General features: G+C 52.0%; 1 protein-coding gene across 1 annotated transcript; it reads right to left on the reverse strand.

The window, feature by feature from the left end:
- Positions 1–10: 10 nt before the first annotated feature.
- TPRN (taperin) lies at positions 11–21,723 on the reverse strand. The gene is made up of 5 exons (XM_054083986.1): positions 19,184–21,723; positions 17,804–19,006; positions 2,456–2,639; positions 2,073–2,203; positions 11–1,682 (listed from the first exon to the last, which is right to left on the reverse strand). Exons 1-5 carry the CDS (start codon positions 20,153–20,155, stop codon positions 1,620–1,622), a joined length of 2,553 nt encoding a protein of 850 aa, XP_053939961.1. The 5' UTR covers positions 20,156–21,723; the 3' UTR covers positions 11–1,619.
- Positions 21,724–23,751: the final 2,028 nt, after the last annotated feature.

Here is a 23,751-nt window from a genome sequence, read left to right on the forward strand (position 1 = left end):
TCATAGGGGGTTGAGTCACCTTCCCTGGAGGTGTTTAAGGGACGGGTGGACGAGGTGCTGAGGGGCATAGTTTAGGGGTTGTTAGGAATGGTTGGACTCGATGATCCAGTGGGTCCTTTCCAACCTGGTGATTCTATGATTCTAAGTGCAAGGTATGGAGAGCATTTTCAGTTCATAGACCAGCATCAGCCTGACCAGAGGTTCATAGAATAGTTTTGGTTGGAAAGGACCTTTATGATCATCAAGTCCAACAATCAATCCAGCCCTGCGAAGTCCACCGCAAGACCATGTTGTCACGTACGACACCTACTTGTCTTTTAGACCCCTCCAGGGATGGTGACTCAATCACCTCCCTGGGCAGCCTCTTCCAATGCTTTCATTCATCGTTCATTGTCTGTATGGAACAGACAAACCAATGAAAGTATCCAATTTAATCAGATACCAGCCCGCTGCCTTGGAAAGAGCCACACGCTGGGGTACCGCTCATTTCATGAAGCCCTAAGACACCGCATCTATTCCAACCGCATCTCTTTTAATCCCAGAAGTACAAATCACATTAGCAGCAGCATTCCTTCTCCTCCAGAGTGCTATTTTTGACCCTGAGTTTACAGTAATAGAAAACTTAAATGGAAGATTCTAGCAGATTCTTTTGCATATTGGCTGCATTAAACAATTACAACAAAACTATAAAAATCCTAGGGAAAAAAAAACCACATATTCCTTGTTCAAGTTCTGCAGAATAAAGGGTGAACTGGCTCTCCTGTGCTGTGCATTAGAGGAGCAAAGGAAGCACAGATAGAAGGAAGCCTCCCTGCCAACCAGGATGGATAACCTTGGGCCTGACCCCCTTAGGTGCTGGAATAAAGCAAAACGAGGAACTGGCAAACTGCAGTACAGCCATCAGCAGCTGGATGCCCCGGCTGGATACGGCCAATGGCTGGGAATGGTCAGGAGGTTCCAGCCACTCAGGACACTTCCTTAGAGAGCAGTGCAGAAATGACATCTAAAGCCAAAGGCTTTTATTCCCCTTAGCATCCCTCCCACAGTGCATCCAGTTTCCTTCACAAGAACTGGCACATCAATTCCATGATGGTTCAGGGAAATGAGACCCAGAAACATTCCAAGAACAAACCAGAAACCCTCAATGGTTTTCCAAATGACACCCAATCCAGCAGACGGATCCCAGCCACTGCTGTGAATCCAGCTAACCGCCCAGGATGCTCTGGGAGACATACTACGAAAGCCATCCAGACCCCAATAAGTGCATGGATGGGCAGACTCAGATAAGCACTGAGAGAATCTGCATCCACCTCAGGATTACAGCTCCATTCTTACAACGCTTGCCCAATTGGCAGCTGATCTTGAACAAGGAATACGCAAGGCCACAGGTCGAATAAATCATACACCTTAAAAGTAGTAGTTAGGTCCCAGAATCCAGTGCAAATATTCTCTGAAGATGCCCAATAGCACCTAGTCCACCCTTGGCATCAGGATCCAATGAAAACTGTGGTGAGAGAGGGACCCGGAGACTTATTTCCATGGTATGTGCATTGACGTGGAGAAGGTGCACTGACTCCATTTGTCCAGCAGCTGCTGCTGCAGGCTGGAAGATGCAGCCATCAGAAATAGAGAGCAGGCTCGCTGCTGAAATCTGAGAGTCCACCCTTCTCTGCGGGCGTGAGCTGTGGAGAAAGCAGAGGTGACATGGAGGTGTCATCAAATCCAAAGCAAATGAGTACCCACACCTTTGGACAGTGAAAGCTGCGTTGGCACCTTGCCCAGGGCTAACAAGCATGTTTAATTCCCCCCTCCAAGCAATCCCTGCATTATTATAGACTGTGCCAACTGCCTTAGGTCTCCTTTGCACGCACAGGGAGAGGCAGATCTGCCAGTAGCAGTGGGACCTTGCGTTGTCCCTTTGGGAGCGGTGGCTCACCTCTGTGGGCTGCGAACACACACATGGGTGTTCCGTGGAAGGCACAGCCTGTCCGAGCCAATGCCCAGACCAACCTGAGTGCTGGGATAAGGGCTCAGTGGGATAAAGCCGGTTTAAAGCTTATTTAAAATCTCACCATGACTTGGTTCCCCTGGGAATCAGCTTCCTTTGGGATGGGTCCCTCTGCAGCAGGCATCTCCTCATATTTCTGCTCCTGCCACTCACTGAACTTCACAGAGTGCTTTGGGGTGTAGCTGGATAAATCTGCTGGAAGTACAAAGCTCACGTGAGTATTTCTCACTGTCCCAAAAGAACCAGGATCAGGATCCCAGCAGGGAGGCATGGAAACTGCCCATCTGTAGTTTCCCTGTTCTGGTTCAAGTCCCATCCCCACCAAGGTCCTAAGTCACCACCATCGGCATTTCCACCTGCGTGGAGCCCCATGAGGGTCTGCAGGAAGCGTGGACAACGTGGGACCCCACCAATAAGCCCTCAGTGCCAACACAGTGGCTCACTCACCTGAGTTAGGTGTACTGGGAGGCAAAGTGCCATTTGGGCGTGGAATGTAAAAGGTGCGAGACTTGTCCTCCTCTGTTTCAGAAGCACGTCCTGCCTCTTCCTCCTCTTCCTCTTCAGCCAGTGAGCTCTCTGACGGGTACTCAAACATAGTCTGCAGACTTGTCTCATTGAAAGAGATCTTCATCTAGACAACAGCAAAGGGAAATTATTAGAAAGTAGTCTAAAAAAAAAACATTGATTATAACATTTGCCCCAGCAAAGATCACCTCCCAGCCCAGGGCTTCACCTAGGTTTAGAGGAGCCACTGCACAACCCCCACCCTCCCCCCTGTGCCTTGCCAAATCTCCTATCACTCTGAGAGAAACCCTAGAGAGTCAAATGGATGGAGTCAGGAGGCTGAGAGGTGAAGAGCACCTCTAGCTTTTCACACACTCAGCCATCATCTAACACCGAGATACCCAGCAGGCAGGAAGAGCTGCCGGCATGTCCCTCAAGAGGGATCAGTGTTGCCAAGGAGGACAGGAAAGCATCCACGTGTTGGAAAGGCGACGTCGCTAATGCCTGCCAACTCATCTGTGTAACTGTGCTCGACAGCAGAAACATCATTGATCAGGACTATATTTCCAGGAGGACATCCTGGCAAAAAGCTGTTGAAGCTGGATAAAACCAGGGTTTAATACCAAAACTGATGAGATGGAAGGAGCTAAAGGAGAGATGGTAATAGCAAAAATACTGGACAAGTAGGAGGTACTTAAAGGTTCTGTTTTGGAACCAGTTTTACTTAGTATTCTCACTACTGACCTTTGCACTACAACTGGGAGACCAAGAATGAAGATGACTCCAACGTGGGAGTTCATCAAGGAAAAAACAGAATTTTATGGGTCATTCAGAAAACTGGAGAGCAAGAAGACTAGAAATGCAACAATGTTTAAGATCAACCCTTGCACTAAGAGAACATTTTCCCTCATGAATAACAAAGACAATACTGGATTGGCTACAGGACTGTAATCATCACTAAGATGCTGCTTAAACAAATGGAATAAGGCAGGGCATTTCCACTGGAAACAGGGACTGCCTGGCTCCATCCTCCCTGTGACACTCAGCAGGGATTGGAAGGCAGTGGATGCCCCCATTGTCTCCTACAGGCTGAGCAAACCATCTCTCTCAGCTTCTCCTCACATGCCACGCTTTCCAGCCCCAGAAGCACTTCAGTAGCCTCCACAGGACTTGCTCCAGCTTCTACATCTACCTCGAGGCAAGACACCCAAACCCAGATATGGTAACTCCAAGCTGAAAGGCAAAGCCGAGGGAAGGGGTTGTTCCCCTGCAGCCTTACACATCCTACTTATCATCTACCATTCTGCTCAGAAGGTCTGGTCCAAGTTATCTCAGCGGGAGAGAGAGGATTCAGCTGGTTCACACTAGTGAAAATGAAGGTGGAGAGAAAGCATAACAGCTCTTTGTAAGTACACCAAGAACATGAACGCCAAGGAGCAGAGAAGAACTGCTGATGCCAGCACACAACAGACAAACAAGGAGGATAAGCTTGCCAGGAATGAATGTAAAAGCAGGGAAGCATCAAGCCACCGCAGATCAAGGTTCAGGAGCAGCTGCCTAAAAGGGTGTTGTGATCCCTTTACTTCTAAGTAGAATTAAAAGTCATAGAATAGTGCAGATTGGAAGGCACCTTAAAGATCGTCCAGTTCCAACCCCCCTGCCATAGGCAGGGACACCTCCCACTGGATCAGGCTGCCCAAGGCCCATCCAACCTGGCCTGGAACACCTCCAGGGATGGGGCAGCCACAGCTTCCCTGGGCAACCTGGGCCAGTGTCTCACCACTCTCATGGTGAAGAAATTCTTCCTAATGTTTTAGTCTAAATCTGCCCCTCTCCAGTTTATACCCGTTCCCCCTCGTCCTATCCCCACAAGCCTTTATGAATAGTCCCTCTCCAGCTTTCCTGTAGCCCCTTCAGGTGCTGGAAGGTCACTATAAAGTCTCCTCGGAGCCTTCTCTTCTCCAGGCTGAACAACCCCAACTCTCAGTCTGTCAAAATTGAGGTTAATAGGGTTATGATCAGAATTAAAAGGACATGGTTGCTTGTGAGAGGCAGTAGGATGGTTCAGAAGATCTCCTGTGATGCTGTGTAACAACTGGCAAGAACAAAGTGCAGCACATTTTCCATATTTGCATTTTTCCCTCATATAAAAACACAGCCCAGCCCATGAAACCGCAGAAGGCCCTGAGCATCTATGAAGCAACCACATGTGATGCCCATGCATATGTTCTTGCCCCAGCAGCCGCTCCTCTCTGCATCTCCCTCACAGGGAGACCAGTGCAACCTGCTGTGCTGCTGCTTTGGAAGCTGAACCCGCGGCTGCCCAGGAGCCTGCACACCGGCTACTGCATTATTCTGTGCTGCCCACAGATGGACACGCTGGAGCTGGGAGGGTGATAAGGGATTTCAAGGCAAAACAGCGAGCATTTCACTGCTGCTTTTCAGAACAGCCACAAGAGGAGCTTGAATCACAGCCAGGTAGCAGGGGGTGCCCAACGCCTCCTCCGCACTGCAATTACGCACGATGGAGCTGTGCGCTGCTCTGCCCAAGTCCAGGACGTACCTCAGACACAGGCTGGCTCCCTACCCCACACTCCCCGGAGAAGGCAGGATGGAAACAGGAGTGAGGACAAACAGCTGCCTTTCCCTGTTCCCTGACCCAGACATGGCCAGAGCCACTCTGACCTTCTCCAGATGACACAACGGGATGGGAATGATTGTACTTCAGAGAAAAGGGGTTGGAAAAAAATGTCCCTGAAGATCAGAACATCCCAGTTACTGTTCCCTGAATTTCTCACCCCTGCCGCTGACCTAGATGCTCCCTGATCCGAGCCAAGCAAGCAGAGCGGGCAGTGATGGCTCACAATGTGGCTTCTGTACTGTGGGGACAAGCCATGCTCACAGGCATGAAGGCCACATGGGGTGGAGGTGCCCAGTGCTCCTGGAAGCTCCAAAGCTATCCCAGAACCAGACGCTGCACAGAAGCCGCACACCAGTGCTGCCAACCGTGCTGAAGGGCACGAAGTGCTCGGCTAAACACAGAAAATAAAGGGGACAGGAGAGATGTGCCTTGGTTTTATCATTTAAGCTTGGGAGATGGAACTCTGTTTTCCTGGCTTTCTGCTTTCAGGAGGAAATCTCTAAGAAAAATGGCTTGGAGTCCAATTTGGACCAAAGGGGCGTGTAGTGCAGGAGGAGAACAAGGCCTCACCAGGGAGCAAACCTGGAGAGTAGAAAGCAGCAGCAACGACCATGAGATGCCCCAAAGCAGCACCCAGAGACACAGGCCAGCAGCACAGCCCAAGTCCTGAGCAAGTGCTCCCGCTTGCCCACAGCCAATTCGAATCGGCCACGCCGGCTCTCGGGGCTGGGCTGGGCTGGGCGCCCTGCAGAACACTTCGCCACTGGCGTTTGCCACGTACTTGCTGCAGAGAGGCCACTAGGCTGAAGCTGTTCAAAATGAGCAATCATTAACCACAGCGCTGCCAGCCCCACGCGCCCAGGGCGGCGGAAGAGCTGGTAACGAGATAATCTGCTGCTTCAGCAACACTTCTGGCTGACAGCAGGCTTGGTGTGAATGCATCCCAGTGCATGACAACCCAAAAGCCACCTTGGCTTGCTCTGTAGTAGCGTCCCACCTCCCCTGCACCCAGCACGCCGCTACCAAGGAGGAGAAAGAGTCTTACAGCCGCTTGGCAATAAAGCACTTGGACGCACCCAGGCAAAGCAAACACCAGAGGAACAACCAGGCGCTGGCAGAGCATTGGACTCCAGTGAGGAGGCTCTGCAGAGTCCCAAAACCCAAAGCAATAAACCTGCAACAAGCTGTGGTATCACCCTGGTTCCCCTCCTCTCCCAAGCACGAGGGTGTTTCAGGGAAGCACAAAGCAGCTCTCATTCAACAGAAGATGGAAGGCAACTTATTCAGGCAAAACTAGAGGCAATATAACTGCCTTAAGAAATCTTCCAAGCAGCTGATGAACAGATCTGAGCACTGTGCGTAGGGAAGACAGGCAGACTCAGTCCCAGGAACCACTGAAAAGTTAAAAACAGGAACGCGTTAATAGCACAGCCAGCCAGCCTCTTGCCAGACCATTTTCATGGAACTACAAAAGGGCAGTTTTCTTTAAAAGAAAACCGTATCCCAGAAGAGCCAGGCATGCTCCAGCACTGTCAGAGGACTCTGCTCATTGTGTCTCAGCAGCAGCTGCCAGTTGCGGAAGAGAAGATTTTTGCACCCTTCAGTGGTGGATGCTTGCAGGGATTTGGCACTACTCACTCAGCTGAATGCTTCACCCAGGACTGTGTCACAAAACAAGGGTCCAACACCAAACCACATATCTACATCGTGCTGCTCAGACAGATTCTTGTTACCACAGCAAGAATCATTTATTTATTTGCTAGGATTTGAACAGTAATGAGTACTTGAGCACCCAGGAAAGAGAAGCCAGGGTAAACGCTGCCAACAAGCGCAGATCTGAGTAGCCATACACGGCTTACTTAGAAAAGAAGATAAGCCAGCCTTGTTTCGGGTGCTGCAGGCTGTCAGGACCCAGCCTACACCCAGGAAGACAGCAAAAGAGCCCCCTTGGTACAGAGACAAAGTAGAAATAAAAATAACCAGGTTACAGAAAACAACCTGTGGCACGAACAACACAAGTCAGCAGACACTTCACCTCCAAAAGCCGAGGTGGGAAAGCCTACAGGACTCCACAGTTAATGAATGCACAAACAAGCAGCTTCTCACAAACCAGCGATATCATCACAAGTCTCAGGAGCAAACCATGGGGCTAATCTGCATCCTCAACTGCAGAAGTAATCCCTTTAGTGTGGCTTTTCTCTTCTCCACCCATTATCACATTTGTTTCTTAGTAGGTGTGGCAAAACCACAGTGATAATGTACACCTCTTGAACAGGAACCTCCTCGGCAATCCAAATCCTGACCTTATAACAGTAAGAAAACAAAAATTGTTCTAGGCATTAAAAGAAAACAAAAAGAAAAAAATAAGCCTTTAATGATATTCGAGCACGGAGAGTCAGGGTCAGCACATCGATCCCCATCACAAGAGACTATGAAGGGACTGAAAACACAGCACCCATTCCCCTTTCCTTGCACAGCGACTGCCAACAGCATTTCCCAACCCCTGGTTCTTGCAGGGGGCTGTGAGGGGTACCACTGCCATCCCTGCACAGCGTGCTGAGGAGCCAGACGGCATGGCAAGCTGGAGCCCATTCCTGCTCTTGCTAACATCACACGATGCCTCCAGCACATCCAAACAAGAGGGACACAGCAATTTTTCAGTACCGTGGTTATGCTACTCAAGTGCTTCACACACTGAAGTGTGAAGTAGCATCAGCGATCAAGATTTGCTCTTTTCAGGTACTTATTTTCCTCTCCTCATGCTCTCTCCAAAGCAATATAATCCTGAAATGACAAAACTAGTGGCTGCCCTGACTCCCTGGGACAGGCCTGGGGTGTGATGCGCTGCCGGCTGTGATTTGAAGCAGCTTGTTCAACAGCTTTTCATGTCTTTTCATGACCAGCTGAATGCCCATTCCTCTCTCAGCAGCAGCTCCGGGAGGGTTTCGGCTAATATCTGCAGGGAGGGCAGACAACAATTCAGCCTGAATACAGAAGAGTGACTGACTGAAACCTCTGACAGAACAAGCATGCACAAAAATCAGCGTCTTGAAGGAATATCACCTTATGCTTCTGTGCAGCTCACACTACGCTTGTTGCTGTGCTGGTTATCTGAAGATTTGACCAACGAAAGAAAAGCACAAGATATCACAGTAGATATGGGAGAACTGCAGCAGAGAGCTGGGAGACCAGCAGGAAGCCTGTGGATACAGGGGTTGGCAAAAAGAGCAGCCAGACCTGGGCAGGAAAGCTCCTCGAGCACCAAAGCCCAGGAGGCTGGTGAAGGCTCTGCACAGCAGAGCTCAGCATTGTGCAGAGAGGTGGGGGTCATAGAACAGCACCCATGCTGCCACGGGGTGAGAGGGAAGAGGTCCCTGCACAGACAAATCACTGCCTGCCAGACTGGAAATAGAGAGTAGAAGCAGATATTCTACGGTGGCCAAAGATGTGCAAAAGGTTTACCCTGGTCTTTCCATCCGACCCAGTCACTGTCACAGATCAGCAAATTTGGTAAAGGGAGCTGGAGAAGCAGCATTTCTGGAGGTGTTCCAGGCCAGGTTGGATGGGGTTTTGAGCACCCTGATCCAGTGGGAGGTGCCCCTGCCCATGGCATGGGCTGGAACTGGATAACCTTTAAGGTCTCTTCCAATCCAAATCATTCTATGATTCTATGATACCTCCTCAATGGCCTTCATTTTGTCATTACAATCTGCAGTCCATGAGCTAAACAACTCCTGTGACATGCAGGTTTCCCTCTGAAATTTTTAGATCAAGGATTTTGGGGAAAATTAGCCATTTCACAGAAGTTAGCAATGAGCTTACCTACATGCCTGTACTTGTGTGACAACACAGCTCTTTGTCAGCCCAAACTGTTGAATCACTCCATGCCTGGACCAGTACCATCAGCATATTACCAAGGCATTTGCTGTTGCTTAGGAGAAGATAAGGAGCTTTTGTACCTCCAAAGCCATTCCCTGACACAGGAAGAAAGGCGTTTTCCCTGACATGTACCCATAGGAATGGAGGGGACTTGAGTTTTACTTCCTATATCGGATTAACTCTGTGCTGCTCTGGCTGCAGCAGCCTATACACGGCCAGAAAGTTGAAGATGGCACTTCAGAAACGTACTGCTCTGTCACTTTGTACAAAACAAAGAGTTTTGGGGCACACGACTTGGTTTCTCCACCATAAGCTCACTTGATCAAGCTTTTCCAAGAAGTGTTTCCCAAGAGTGACAATGAGTTTTGCTCAACCATTAACTGCACCGCAGAGCTGGTTACTGAGTAGAGCTAGAAGCACTAAAGATTTACAGCAGGAGCGCGTCAAGTAAACACTGTGCTGCTGGCAAAGGAGAGGTTGCCTCCAGGATCGCACCCCAGCTCCCAAGCCACAAGGCAAAGTGAGAAAGTCTCCATTTACAAGGCAACCCACAAAGGCAGCTCTGTGTAATCAATATGCTGAAGCACATGGTAGATAGGAGCAATGCATGGAGATTCGAAATATTAAACTCCTTGCACAAGACCCAGGGAAGTTTCAAATTCCTGATGAGAAGGGACAGGGTAGGGACAGTCCTGGAGAGCATCGCAGGGCAGGCAACGTTGTTAACTCTTCCCTTGACTGGCTTGGACAAGAAGAACCTAACTGGCCACAGGGAGCTGGAGTCCCACTCTGGCACAGTACAAAGCAGCAATTCACTGAGGATCCCTCCATTCCTTCGCACATCTGCGGCCAGAGGAGCCAGAGCCTTCCACAGTTTAACAAGCAACTCAAATATTCCTTATCTGGCCCATAAGAATTGGACAAATCTCCCTACAGATGAGACAGATCGCATCTGAATACACAAAGAGAGCAGGCACAAACAAGACACAATTAGTGCCAAGACTTGGCATCTTTATAAACAACGCACAAAACTCTTAAACAGCAGAGGATTCTGCTTCACAGGCCACTCTGAGCCTCTCATTTGCAGCTGCAACTCAGTGCAGCGCTGGGAGATGCCACCCACAACCATTTCTGTGAACCAAGACTGACCAGAGCAGCCCAAATATGTACTTTGGTTTGGTTAGAGTGAATCATCTCCAGCTGGAAAGGGACAGATGGAGCATCATTTCCTGGGAAATACGGGGATATTGGGAACAGAATCACTTCCCACCCTGACAAGGAGTTCATTCTAGACTTCAGGAACAAAAGGCTTCAGTGACATGAACAGAATCAGCTGTATAAGCGAGTTCATGTCTCTCTTGCCCTTTTTCCGCACTACTAATATGCAAAAGATAAATTCCTCAGAGAGAAGTGACTAAGAGCAATGAGCTCACCGCGAGGCTTACGGATATGCCCTCAGACTGGCATTTTCACTAGCTGCAAGCTATGCAATTTCCCTAAGCACGCAACTGTTTTGCTGTCGTAGTGTCTGAGATACTTCCTTCAGCTCACCCACAGCCCATCAAGTGCCTGCGGAAGAGCAGTTCCATCCTGCCACATTCCCAAGACCATCTGAAGGGCACCTCTTGGAAAACATTACCACTGAGCTCCTTCAGCCCAAATCTTCCCAGGAAGTTTCTGTGTGATACAGACACTTCACACAACTTTTCCTACACAAACTGTCCAGAAATATCATTACAGCTCTGCAGCACACCCATGCCCTGCTGCCGGCACCAGGACAGGATGAGGTTTAGAAATAGAGGTTAAAGCACCCAGGTTCCCCTCAGGAGGGTCGAGCACAACCCAGGGGTGGAGGAGATGCTGCTGCAGTGGCTCTTACCAAGATTTCATAGAATCACAGAATGGTTTGGAAGCAAAAAAAACCTCAAAGCCCATCCAGTTCCAACACCCCTGCCACGGGCAGGGACACCTCCCACTGGATCAGGGGCTCCAAGCTCCATCCAACCTGGCCTTGGACACCTCCAGGGATGGGGCAGCCACCACTGCTCTGGGCAACCTGGGCCAGGGCCTCCCCACCCTCACAGCAAAATTTCTTCCTAAGATCTCCATCTTCCCCTCTTTCAGCTTAAAACGATTCCCTCTCATCCTGTCCCTGCACTCCTTGATTGAGAGCCTCTCTCCAGATTTCCTGTGCTGGTGCTGAACCTGGAAATTAAACATTTTTATTTCTCCTCCTGTTTCCCACATATAACAAGGACTCCTGCCCTAGCCAGCCTCAGCGTGCACTTCCTCAGCCCTTCTCCAGAACACTCCAACTGGAAAAAGCAGAGTGGGGAGGAAAACCCTGACCCAAGACAAGTGGAACACTTGAGATGGTGGGAAACTATAAACCATCTCCAATCTGGTCCACAGATTAAAGAAACCGATTAAGATAACGTTAACTGTAATCCTCGTGATCAGAACATGGAGCACAAAGCACTCCAAATCTCCTCAAGCCCTGGGCATGTCCTAACCAGGCTCAAAGGCAGGCTCCTCGCTTATTTGCGTCACAGTTTCTATTTTAGCTCTTCTGTCCTGTTCCCCGTGCAGGGGCCGGGAGGAAGAGAACCGGGGGGAATCTGGGAGCAGATTGTCCCTGTGGCACGAGGCGAAGCACGGGAGCAGCAAAGCCACGGAGAAACTGAGAGTTGCAGAACATTCCCCACTCCGGAGATGAGATAAATACATCTTATCTGCTCTGCCAGGCGTTGAGTACAAGGAGCTGGCAGGCAGTGGGGCAACAAAAAAACCACCCACCTCCCCACCGATTGCCTCGGGCCTGGCTTGTGACGTGGTTTCAAAACTATAACCACAACAAGATCCTGATTTCTGAAGTCTGCAGTCATCAACATCACAGGCTAAAGATCAGAATTAGGGTAGGGCAGGAAACTTGCACTGTGTGGGTGAAACAGCTCTGCTCGCAGCTGACAGCTAGTGGAAATCTCCTCTGCAGGGGAGGGACCAGCCTGAGCATCCAGGACTCGTCACTGCTGACCTCACCTACCAAAAATTCAATCCATCCCTGTCAGATCTGTACTGCAGCCCCTCCTTGAAGTGGCAGACATATTTGCCTGAGCACAGCCACGAGACAGAAAACAGGAAAGGAATGCACAGTTCTTTGAGACCTAAATAACATAAATCTTTGTCCTGAGCCCAAATAACAAGTGATCTGACAAGATGAAATGGCCTCAAGTTGTGCCAGGAGAGGTTTAGAGTGGATATTTGGAAAAAATTCTTTACTGAAAGAGTGGTGAAGCATTGGCACAAGCTGCCCAGGGCAGTGGGGGAGTCTCCATCCCTGGAGGAGTTAAAAAACCATGTGGCCATGGCACTTTGGTGCACGGTTTAGTAGGTACAGTGGGGTTGGGCTGACGGTTGGACTGGATGAGCTTTAGAGGTGTTTTCCAGCAATTTTGCAGAGAGATTTTTGCTTCTACCACCACGATAATTTTACTTACCTTATGGTTAATTAACTTGTGTTATGGTTATTTACTTGTGTTATGTACTGCAAATACTCCAGGCAGTCACCTATATTTAGATTCCACACCGTGCAGACTCGCTCCAAACAGGTCCAGGCAACAGCTGTAAGTGTTCATCACTGCCAGCATCTCAAGCCTACACCTGGTTCTCACAGGAGACCGTCTCCAGCAAAACCAAACAGATGGAAAGCTACCGAGCAAGAAGCTCAGCAGGTCTGACCAACAAAACCGCTGCCCAATCCTGCCCAAAATGAAAGCCCAGGAAGGTTTAGAATAATTTTTTTAACAGACATTTAAGTGGGCATTTGGAAGCCATGCTCAGGCATTAGGCAGCTCAAACAGGTAGAAAACGGACCATGCTGAAGTGCACGTAAGCTGGAAGCTTTTGAAGTCCAGCTGAACATCTTTGAAGACAAATTTGAAAGAAGGAGGAAAGCATTAGACTCTGACTGTTAGGACCCACTGACTTTGTTCTTGTAAGCCCTGTTCACATCAGGCTGCAGCTCACCTTCCAGCACGCTGCAAACTGCCAGCCGTGACAAGCAAAAGCCACTAAAGCCACCAACAATCTGACATCTGGTGGCTCACAAATCCTTTTATTTACAGGACTCTGGGTGGCCTGGCCAGGCGTACCCTTCCCTGCAGGATCCCCAAGAGTGCCAGGTCCTGGAAAGGAGCAACACGCTGTGGCTTGGGATGAAGAGCAGGAGGAAGAAGATGTAAGGAAAGAGCACAGTTGGGGCAAATTCTGTACTTTGCAGCAGAGTCTAGCCTCCAACAAGAGAGCAACATGAAGCCTGAAAACAGATGACTGCTTCTCGGGACCTTTGTTGGCTCAGCAGCGTGCAGTCCTTTCCATGCCACATGCTCCAACATGCCAGTCACATGTTTTTATAGAAACCAAGATTTCTATCTCACTGACAACTTTATTGTACATTATTTTGGCACGTAACCAAACCGCGGTTGGCTCTTGTCAGCTCAGCTGAGCTAGATTTTATCCTCTAAGATCCCAAAGATCCACATCCTGCAGCAAAGCCTTCCTTTCCTCTTGGAGCTGCTATCAGGCTGAAGCGCCTTAACTTCTTCTGCAGTAACAGAGTACGAAGACGAGCACGGAACAGAGGTCACCAGAGGCGCTCTGCACCCTCTGCCCCACTCCCTGTTTAGAATAAAGGTCAGCAGGCCTCCTTCCACCCCTGCACATGTATCCTGTCCTGGCCGACAGCTCAGCCAGCCCTTTCCAGCGCCCAAAACCCAGCACATCCCTTCAAAGCTACAAACAATCACTCTGCGTTCACACCAAAGTCATAGCCCCACCGCTTTATCTGAACTAACTGTGATAACACTTGGGGAGCTCTCAGAACAGCCACACGCTGTTAGTCATGCAAAGGATGAGTTCTTCTTCCCCTCAAATCCCCCTGGGGTCTAGATGCTGCTTTTTGGGAATGTCAAAGCACACCATGGGCTCTGTGGTAGGGTCTCAGTGCAGCCCACGCTAAGCCTCACTGCTGGCTCCTGCTCTCTCCAGGGCAGCCGTCCCCCAGCAGATATCACACCCCTGCTATCCCAAGGGGTACCAGGAGAACACCACCATGGCAGAGCTCTACGACAGTCCCTGTGTCCGTGCACTGAGCACACCCAGAAACTCTTCAACTTCAGCTGAGGGGCCAACGGGACGTTCAAACTGGGGTTTATCAGACAAACAGCCCTGAAGGGCACCTTCATGTCTGTAGCAGGACAAGAGCTCAAATTCCCTGCTCACACAGGCAGACCGGGTTCCTGGGATGAGCATGGCTGGGGCTCTGCCCTCCACCTGCAGATCCTGACCATGCCCCCAGCATACACAACTCCACGCTCACCCTCCCAGCCTTGGGTGAAGGACAACTACCCCACCACAGCAGCTCTGGTTGCGCAAGAGAGCTAGAAGTCCATTTTTTATTCTGCCACAGGAACAGCATTTCTCTCCCCCCTCATAAGCTCAAGATCCACCTCCAACCCCAAACCAGCTGCTTCACATATTTGAAGTGTCTGGACGGAGCAATAAAGCTGTTTTTCCTGAAGGGCCTTGAACACCAGCAGGTCACAGCAAAGTCACAGGCACAACTCCGTCCTGCAGCCACACAGCTGAGAGCAGGGGTTGGAGCTCCACTCCCACGCTCTCCCAGCCACCCTCCCGCTCCAAAACACCGTGGAGGATGTGGGCCAGAGGACGTGGACCGAGTCAGCTCTGTTTTGCTGGCACCCCTACCATGGTCAGGCAATCAGTGGCCAGCCAAGGGGACGGAAAAGGGAGGTTGAATTTCCGGATTTGAAGAAAAACACAATTTGCACCTCACAGAACAATCACTTTAACTGCCAGAACCGCCCTTCTCGCTCTTAATAAATCTTTGGCCCTGACTACCAGCACAGACACCCACTGCTCCGCAGGAACACGGCATTTCCAGGCTGTGCTAGATCCACTGTTTATCTCACCCTGATTCCTGCTGGGTATTGGCAGGCTGATGAAGTTTTCCAAGTCATCAAAGTTTCACTAAACACCACTTTCTAAAGCCAGGAGCATACTTAAAAGATGTTCCATCAAATCCAAGGCAAGGTTTGGAAAGGAAGATGCTCAGCAGGAGGCAGGCTCATCCAGCAGGTCTCCCTGGAGAGGATTGCCCCAAAACACCCTGGTAGCTGCTCACCAGCACTAGCAACAGGCTCGATTTTGACACCCCCAAGAAAGAGACATCAGTTTTCCCAAAGAACTGCAGCTTCCAGCTCCCAGGGAATGTCTGCTTCTGCCCATTTCAGGCCAAAACCACGTTTCTGAAAACCCCAACATATCTACAAAACAGAACCCTTATTTTTGGCTGGTCGCCTTGGCAACACACAGCAATCTCTTGGGAAGAAACCAAGGAATGTGTCCTAATACAAGCTCCTTCCTTTTCAGGCATCAACACTCAGCCTTATTACCCAGAACAAAAGCCACAAATATCCTCTAGGTTAAGAGTAAACAGAAATCTTTCTGTTTGCTACAGCATCTTCTTAACTCTGGCCACGAAGTCAAAGTCTGAGCTTACCACCTCTGGCAGGAAGGGAACTGAAAGAAAGTCTGGTATCTCTCCTCATACATCATGACATTTAATTTTACCCAGAAATTTGTGTCTCTCTACTATTTCTCCTTAAGCTGGATCTTACTTTCCAAAGTTGTTGCAGCCTCGTGAGCTCTGCAATGTACCAAGCTGTTCCTCCTTTGCCTTTTTACATCCCTCTCCCGAGAAACTAGAACTGTAACCAAGTTCTCAGGCAGGACATCCCCCACATATAATTCTTAGCAAATGCCATCGCATCTGCATATACATCTCAGCACCCTTCATCTCCAGAGTGCCTGCAGGGCGGGACAGTTAATGCTATTAAGCTGCTAAGAACACAGGCAGAGAAGCTACATGACCTGCCCAGTGTCACACAAATCCAACACTGAACACATAACCCAGTTGTTAACCAATCTCAAATTATCATGTGATATTTTTGGATGGGAAAGGGTCTCTGGAGGTCTCTAGCCCTGACTCCTGCTCCAAGCAGGTCTGACCTGATGAGTTACTCGAGGCTTTCCCCACGCAAGTTTCAAATAGCTCCAAGGATGGAGGTTCCACCACTTCCACAGGTTCCTGTTCTGGTGTCTGACCACCCTTAAACAACGCAGTCGCAGCACTAGCCTTGTCCTCATCTCACTCCCTCCTTTTGTACTGCTTCAGGACAGCTTCCACTGTGCACCATTTAATTGTGTTTGCTTACTTGAGGCCTCATAGCCTTTCACCAGCAAGGCTGCTGCCCCAAGAGCAACACCCACACAGAGAAACCAACTCCTCGGGCTGCATCAGCAGCCAGGGTTATCTAAGAGTAGCCGTCCTGCAAGCTTTCCTCTGTATTTTCTGCTCCACCCTAAGAGTACCCATAACTGTAACGCATTACCTTGCTATTTTCACCGTTTATACCATGCACCTGATTTGGTGTAATTGCAATTAATCCCCCCAAGCAGAACCAAGAATACAGCTGGAATGAGTGCAAGCCAGCAGGTATTTCAGTAGCAATTCCAGTCTGATCAAGCTTTTCCCTGTAAGTGGACGAGGTAAAAACTGAAGGAGCACTGAGCAACAATCAACAGCCCTGCTTATTTGCTTATTCTGGATCTCAGGGCGCTCATGCTCCAGATCTGCTACCTTCGTTAGTCACGATCAAATTAACGCAGGCTGCGTGCTCTTATGAACAAACTCCACAACATTAAACCTTGAGACACAGCCCTCCCTGCCTCCCTTCTAAATGAGATGCACTCTACTCAAAGGATTTCCTCAAATTAGAATGCTCAGCGCCTCGGGCACCCGTGTGGATTCAGTTCATCAAATATTTAGTCGAATTTAGGTAACGGGATGTCAAACAACTCTTCCCGCTATGGAAAAACCTGTCAGGTCGCAGACTTAGCCATCGAGATTAGTAACGATACAACACCTAGGCTGCTTGTCACCTTGGCGTGCCACCTTCGAGCTGAACAAGTCACACCTGCTCCTCTGGTGTGAAATAAATGTCTTTATCACGTCCAGATGCATTTCACCAAGCCACATCAACTTAAATGTGTTATTTAAGGCTCACAAGGATCTAAGTTCGATCCCAAGCAGTGAAAAAAACTGGCATTCACTCCAAAGACATTCGGAACAATCGACGTCTCACAGATGCTCTGAGATGCAGCTGCACAGCCAGAACGACCAGGCAGGTGGTACAATCTTATCAAGGGGAGTTAAGTGGTTGCTGATCTCTTTCTGCCTAATAGAGACCTAATTCTTGAGCCTCTATCAATAGATCACTAATGCGGGGACGTTGTCACCGCCACTCTGCCCACTGTACTGTGTCACAAGATGGGCAGTGACCACGGGGACCTCGATGCTCCTGGACACAGGGAGCAGGGCTGGAGAGGGGGCAAGTCTGCAGCCCTCCAAACCCACGCCACTCGCCTCCGCTTCCTAAATACCTGAAATACTTTCCATTCCGTTATCATACCTCCAGGAAGCAATAGTGGGAGAGGCCCTGCAGCTACACAGGTCACATCATCCCACCCTCACTGACTTAGCGAGCACCACCCAGTCCCCCACACCTGAGAGCCTCTGAGGGACCAGAAACACACAGCCTGTCTTCCCACTCAGCGCCACATGGGAAGACAAGCCAAAAGCTGTGTGGAGTTACTTTCACCAACAGTGCAGAAGCGCCCCAAGCCGTTACCTTCTTGCGGCGGGAGCCCGTCTTGCTCATACAGGACCTCTCCAGGGACAGGTACCCCCCGATCACTTCAATCTCATTCACCGTGGGGTAGCGCTTTTTGTGAGACACCCCCACTGGGGGCCCATCAACACTCTCCACAGCTTTGCCTTTCGCTTTGCTCTCTTCCTCCTCCTCCTCTTCCTCCCGCTGTGGCCTTCCACTGGCATCAGTCGGAGCCTGCAGCCCGGAGGCCACGGGCTTCCTTTTGGGCACGACAGTGAAGGTGCTGCCTCCCCTCTGGTTGGGGGCAGAGTGGGGTCTGTAGAGCGGCACAGAGGAAAAGTCCATCTCCAGTTCCGTGCCGGCTCCTCCAGGCTGATCCACCAAGCTCCCAGTCCTGGCAGCCGAGCTGGCCCTGGGGGAAACCTCCCCGCTCTCCAACTCCACAATGTCATCGATGTAAGTCACAGGGACCAACGGATCCAGAGGCGTCGGCCGGGAAGCGACAGGCTCTTCCTGCTCCGGGACGGAAGCCCTTGGAGGTTCCTTCAGGGTCTTCTCCTCCGATGGCCCCGTCCTGGCACTCTGTGCCCGGGACAGAGCCGTGCCGCCCTCCTGGCGGGGCACGAAGAGGAAGGAATTGCGCGAGTTGAGGCGCAGCTTGGCCAACGCCTGGGCTTGCAGGTCGTGGGCCGGGATGGCAGCCAGGTCGGGTTTGGGAGCCGGGAGGATCTCGAAGGAGCCGCCGCCGCGGGGGGCAGCGGCAGAGAGCGGTTGGGTGGGCACAGAGAGCGGTTGGGTGGGCACGGGTGGCGGCTGGGTGGGCGCAGTGGCACTGGGGACCAGGCTGGCACTGGGTGGCACAGCCACCTCCGGCTTTGGCCTCCTGGCGTTGGCTCTGGCGTGGGAAGCACTGGCAGATGGCACTGGTGGCCCCTTGGGCGGTGAGGGGTGGCCGGTGGCGACAGCGCGGGGCTCGGGGAGCCGACTGCCGGGGGGCAGCCCCCGTGGGGTGACGGTGAAGGAGTTGGAGCCGATCTTGTGCAGAAAGCAGTTGGCTTGGGGGGCTGCGGGCTTGGGGGCAGCGGGGGGCTGGGGGGTGACAGATGGGGTGGCAGCTGGGGGCTGGGGGCCGGCAGCCGGGGCGGCAGGTGTGGGTTTGGGGGTGACAGCCCGGGGGGCAGCTGGGACTGGCTGAGGGGCTGCCGGCGGAGATGGGGCAGCCTGGGGGGATACAGGGGGTGCCTGGGGGGCAGCCACAGGCTGGGGGGCGACAGGCCGGGGGGGAGCAGGAGGGACCGGCTGAAGTTGAGGGGTGGTAACTGGGGGGGCAGCCGGGGCTGCTTGAGGGACCGTGACAGCCCTGGAAGGGGGACCAGGGGCCGGCAGAGGGGTGGCAGCGCGGGGGGAAGCCGTGGGTTGGGGGGTGACAGCTCTGGAAGGGGGACCAGGGACTGGCTGGGGGGTGGCAGCGCGGGGGGGAACGGGCAGAGGTTGAGGGGGCACAGCACGGGTGGGAGCAACAGGCTGGGGGGCTGCAGCGCGGGGGGAAGAAGGGACTGGTTGAGGGGGAGCGATGGGTGGGGGGGAGGTAATGGGCTTGGGGGGAGGCAGGACCGGCTGCGGGGGGGTAAGGGCTGGCGGAGGGGTGTCTGGGACCGGCTGGGGGGGGGCAGCCCGGGTGGGAGGTGTGAATTGGGGGGGGGCAGCCCGGGTGGGAGCAGGGGTCGGTGCCGGGGACTGGGGGGTCGCAGCTCCCTCCCCGCCGCCCCCCTCCCCGCCCCGGCGCCGCCTCCCCCGCGGCCGCTGCCCGAACTTCTCGAGCAAGCGACTGACGGTGCCCGGTTCCGCCGCTTCGGCAGGCTCCGCCGTCTCGTAGATCACGACCTGCTCGGCGCGGATCTCGGCCAGGGCAGCGCCGCGGCGGGAGAGCAGCTCCCGCAACGGGTCGGGACGGCGAGGAGGCGAGGAAGAGGAGGAGGAAGAAGAAGGAGCATCCCGGCGGCATCCAGGCACCGCATCTCCCTCGGCGAAGCAAGCGGCGGGCTGGGACTCGATGATGAGGATGTTGTCCGCTCGGATGGTGCGGATGCCGGGCACGGAGCTGTAAAGCTCCAGCAGCTGCTGCAAGGGCCGAGCATCCCTGCATCCGCGCAGCCGCCGCCGCTCGTTCTCCAACCGCATGAAGGGGTTTTCCCGGAGCGGGCCCAAGCTTTCCGCCACCACCAAGCGCTCTCCCGACGATGCATCTGTTTCTTCCACCCCTGCAGCCGCCGCTCCGGCCAGCTTGGCTCTTTTCCTCTCCAAGATCTCCCGCTTCCAAGCGGGCTGAGCCCGCATCACGGCTCCCAGCGGCGGCTCCGCGCTGCTCATGGCGGCGGCAGAGCCTCAACTGCGATCGCGCAGCCGCCCCGCCCCGATTCCGGAGGGAGCCGGGAGGCTGGACCGGGGGCGGTCGCCCCGGGATCGGGGCGGGGCGGCGCTAGGACCCAGAAGGGCGCGGGGTGCTGGATGGGGCGGTGTTAGGACCCAGGAGGGCGCGGGGTGCTGGATGGGACGGCGCTAGGACCCAGGAGGGCGCGGGGTGCTGGATGGGGCGGCGCTAGGACCCAGGAGGGCGCAGGGATGCTGGTCCAGGGCATCTGAGCATCAGCCAAGGGGGCAAGAGCATCCTGGCTTGGATCAGCCCTGGAGTGGCCAGCAGGAGCAGGGAAGGGATTGTTCCACTGCACTCGGATGCGCCTCGAATCAGAAGATCATAGAATAATGGAATAGTTTGGGTTGTGGCAAATGTTTGAGTATGTGTCTTGATCAATAGCAAAAAAGCATAACCGAGGCCATTTCTTCAGCTGCATATGATCAGGGAAGAAGGAGAGGAGGAATGACAAAAAAATGAAGGACTGTAGTATTTTTAAAAGAGAAATATTTTTTTAAAGAGAAGTAAAAATATCTTATTTAGATAGATACACAGCCTCTGGTTATCGTGAGCCCCACCACAATTCCTAAATCTCTGCAAACTGGCACAGATCACATCACTTTAACATAGTACAGATGCTATTTGGTGCTACCTGGAAAGTTAGGACAGTCTTGAAACTGAACCCACAATCCCATTGTGGTCAAAACTTAGAAAAGAAAATATGCAACATTGAGGCTGAGAGGGAATTGTTTGAACTGGATTTGTCCATCAAAGGCAAATCAAATTGCTATATCAAATTATTTATTGAGTTATAAATTAAGGGGTTATTTCCACTTATGCAACATTTCCTCACTCAGTTTCCTAGATTCTTTGGAGTGTTTGTGCTCTTAAGACAAGGGCTGAGTAATCTCTGTGCCTTCAAATAAAGACATATATATGATATATATCCCTGTTTTCCAAAACTCCTCTTTGTTGTTCAGTCATTTAGAAGCTGTTTGGCTGAGCCTGAGTTGTCTAAGCTTGTATATCGCATAGTGGTATGTGCCTTGAGGGATGTTTATCTAAAGGGGAACACACTGTGCAAGGAACAGGCATCCCTGATAAAGATAAGGAAGCCTGGAATTCACACTGCCCGCCAGCAGAAAAAAAGGACTGTTGACTCAAAGTTTGGGCTGCAACCCCCTTACTTCTACCCTTCATCTTTGGACCTCAGGAGGTGGTCCTCATGACCTCTCAACAGATTAACTGCACCTACGAACACAGTGTGAAGATATGTTAATGATTCTTTGAGAAGGAATGAATACATAATATCTTTTCTGTGGTGAAATGAATATGCATCGATCTGGAATATAAAAGACGCTCGGTTTTCTTGCTTGGCATGCATGTTTTTTGGAGGATCAAACCCCCACACATCCAGCACTGCTAATAATGATGGGAATACCTGCTTAATAATGACTATCCAATTGTAATCGAGTTATTATCTTGGAATCCTTGCCCAGCCACACCTAGCCTCCCACTCCGGTGAGGAGTGATAGAAAGCGAGGGGGCTTGGAAACTGTTCTTTGAATCAGTTGAAATGGACCTTAAAGACCATCCAGCTCCAACCCCCTGCCATGGGCAGGCACCCCTCCCACTGGATCAGGCTGCCCAAAGCCCATCCAACCTGGCCTGGAACACCTCCAGGGATGGGGAGCACCTCCAGGGATGCCAGGAATCCTGAGTTCAGTGTGGAAAGCTGCCCATGGGAAAAGGATCTGGGGCTGATGGTCAGCAGTGGCCCACGTGGCCAAGAAGGCCATCAGCATCCTGGCTTGGATCAGTCATGGGGTGGCCAGGAGGAGCACCTTGGATCCTAGGTTTACTTTTGAGCCACTCCAAGAAAGACATTGAGGGGCTGGAGTGGATTCAGAGAAAGGAACGGAGCTGGGGAAGGGGCTGGAGCCCCGGGGTTCTGAGAGAGACTGAGGGACCTGGGGCTGTTTACCCTGGAGAAGAGGAGGCTGAGGGGAGACGAATCACTGTCTACATCTGCCTAAAACGAAGTCGTGGTGAGGTGGGTGTTTATCTCTTCTCCCAAGAAACAAGTGATAGGACGAGAGGAAATGGCCTCAAGTTGTTCCAGGGGAGGTTTAGATTGGACATTAGGAAAAATTTCTTTATGGCAAGCATGGTGAAGCCCTGGCAGAGGCTGCGGAGGGCAGTGGGAGAGTCCCCAGCCCTGGTGGGGTACAGAAAACGTACAGACATGGCACTTGGGGCCATGGTTTAGTCTGCACAGTGGGGCTGGGCTGAACTGCATGAGCTTAGAGGTCTTTTCCAACCTCAGCAGTGGAGCAGGAGAGCGTTTTTTCCCACTTGCTTCACTCTTCATTGATGGCCACTTGTTGGGCACAAAGTGAAGTGCCGCGGTAGCGTTATTTCCAGTCAGTCCCCATTACCAGCAGGTTTCTTCCGGAATTCTGCACAATCAGGAAATGATTGCACGACAGCTCAGGACTTTCCATGCCTCCCATAATGCTGTGCATGAAATCCCCAGCCCGGGAGGCGCAGGGGACATGGCGCGCTGTGACGTAAATAACCTTTGGCCAGAAGCTGCCGAGGTCCCAGCCTGAGGCCTGGAGCCGCACCGCAGCATGCCCGGCTGCTTCCACATGAGCGACTTCAGCTCCACCCGGGCTGCTGGAAACCCAGGTGTGTTTACAGAAAGGAGCACCGTATCCTGCTGATAAGGCTCTTACCTTTGCACTCCTGAGCCAGAACGGAGCAGTTGCACCTTCTTCAAACGATACATGGAAATGATCCTATTGAAAATGATGCATTCGGGTCAGGGAAATCCCAAGCACAAATGCAGGTTGGGTGGAGAATGGACTGGGAGAAGGCCTGAAGAGAAGGGTTTGGGGTGCTGGAGGATGAGGAGCTCAACATGAGCCAGCAATGGGTGATTCCAGCCCAGAAACCAACTGTGGGCTGCATCCAGCAGGGCAAGGGAGGGGATTCTGCCCCTCTGCTCTGCTCTGGTGAGACCCCGCCATGAGACCTGCATCCAGTTCTGGAGTCCTCAGCACAGGAAAGACATGGAGCTGTCTGAGTGAGTCCAGAGGAGGCCACGGAGATGATCCGAGGGCTGAAGCACCTCCTGTAGGAGGACAGGATGAGAGCTGGGGTTGTTCATCCTGGAGGAGAGAAGGGTCCAGGGAGACCTTAGAGCAGCTTCCAGTGCTGAAAGGGGCTCCAGGAAAGCTGGGGAGGGACTCTGGATTAGGGACTGCAGGGGGGGCAGTGGTTTTAAGCTGAAAGAAGGAAGGGATGTTTTTCTTCTGAGGGTGGGGAGGCCCTGGCCCAGGTTGCCCAGAGCAGTGGTGGCTGCCCCATCCCTGGAGGTGTTCAAGGCCAGGTCGGATGGGGCTTGGAGTCCCTGATCCAGTGGGAGGTGTCCCTGCCCATGGCAGGGGGTGGGATGGGCTTTGAAGTCCTTTCCAACCCAAACCACTCTAAGATTCTAATCTATGGTTCTATGAAAATAGCGGTTTGTTGCCAAAGCCGTCAGCGCGCT

Source organism: Cuculus canorus, chromosome 19 (genome assembly GCF_017976375.1).
Source record: "Cuculus canorus isolate bCucCan1 chromosome 19, bCucCan1.pri, whole genome shotgun sequence".
Taxonomy (NCBI): Eukaryota; Metazoa; Chordata; class Aves; order Cuculiformes; family Cuculidae; genus Cuculus; species Cuculus canorus.

Bases quoted from the DNA above. Each gene is read 5' to 3' on its own strand.
- TPRN (XM_054083986.1), bottom strand. From the start codon at position 20,155: ATGAGCAGCGCGGAGCCGCCGCTGGGAGCCGTGATGCGGGCTCAGCCC. The intron at 2,640-17,803 runs GTAACGGCTTGG...GCTGTTGTCTAG, and splicing joins CGGGCTCCCGCCGCAAGAAG to ATGAAGATCTCTTTCAATGA. The intron at 1,683-2,072 runs GTGAGATTTTAA...CTTTCTCCACAG, and splicing joins CCCAGGGGAACCAAGTCATG to CTCACGCCCGCAGAGAAGGG.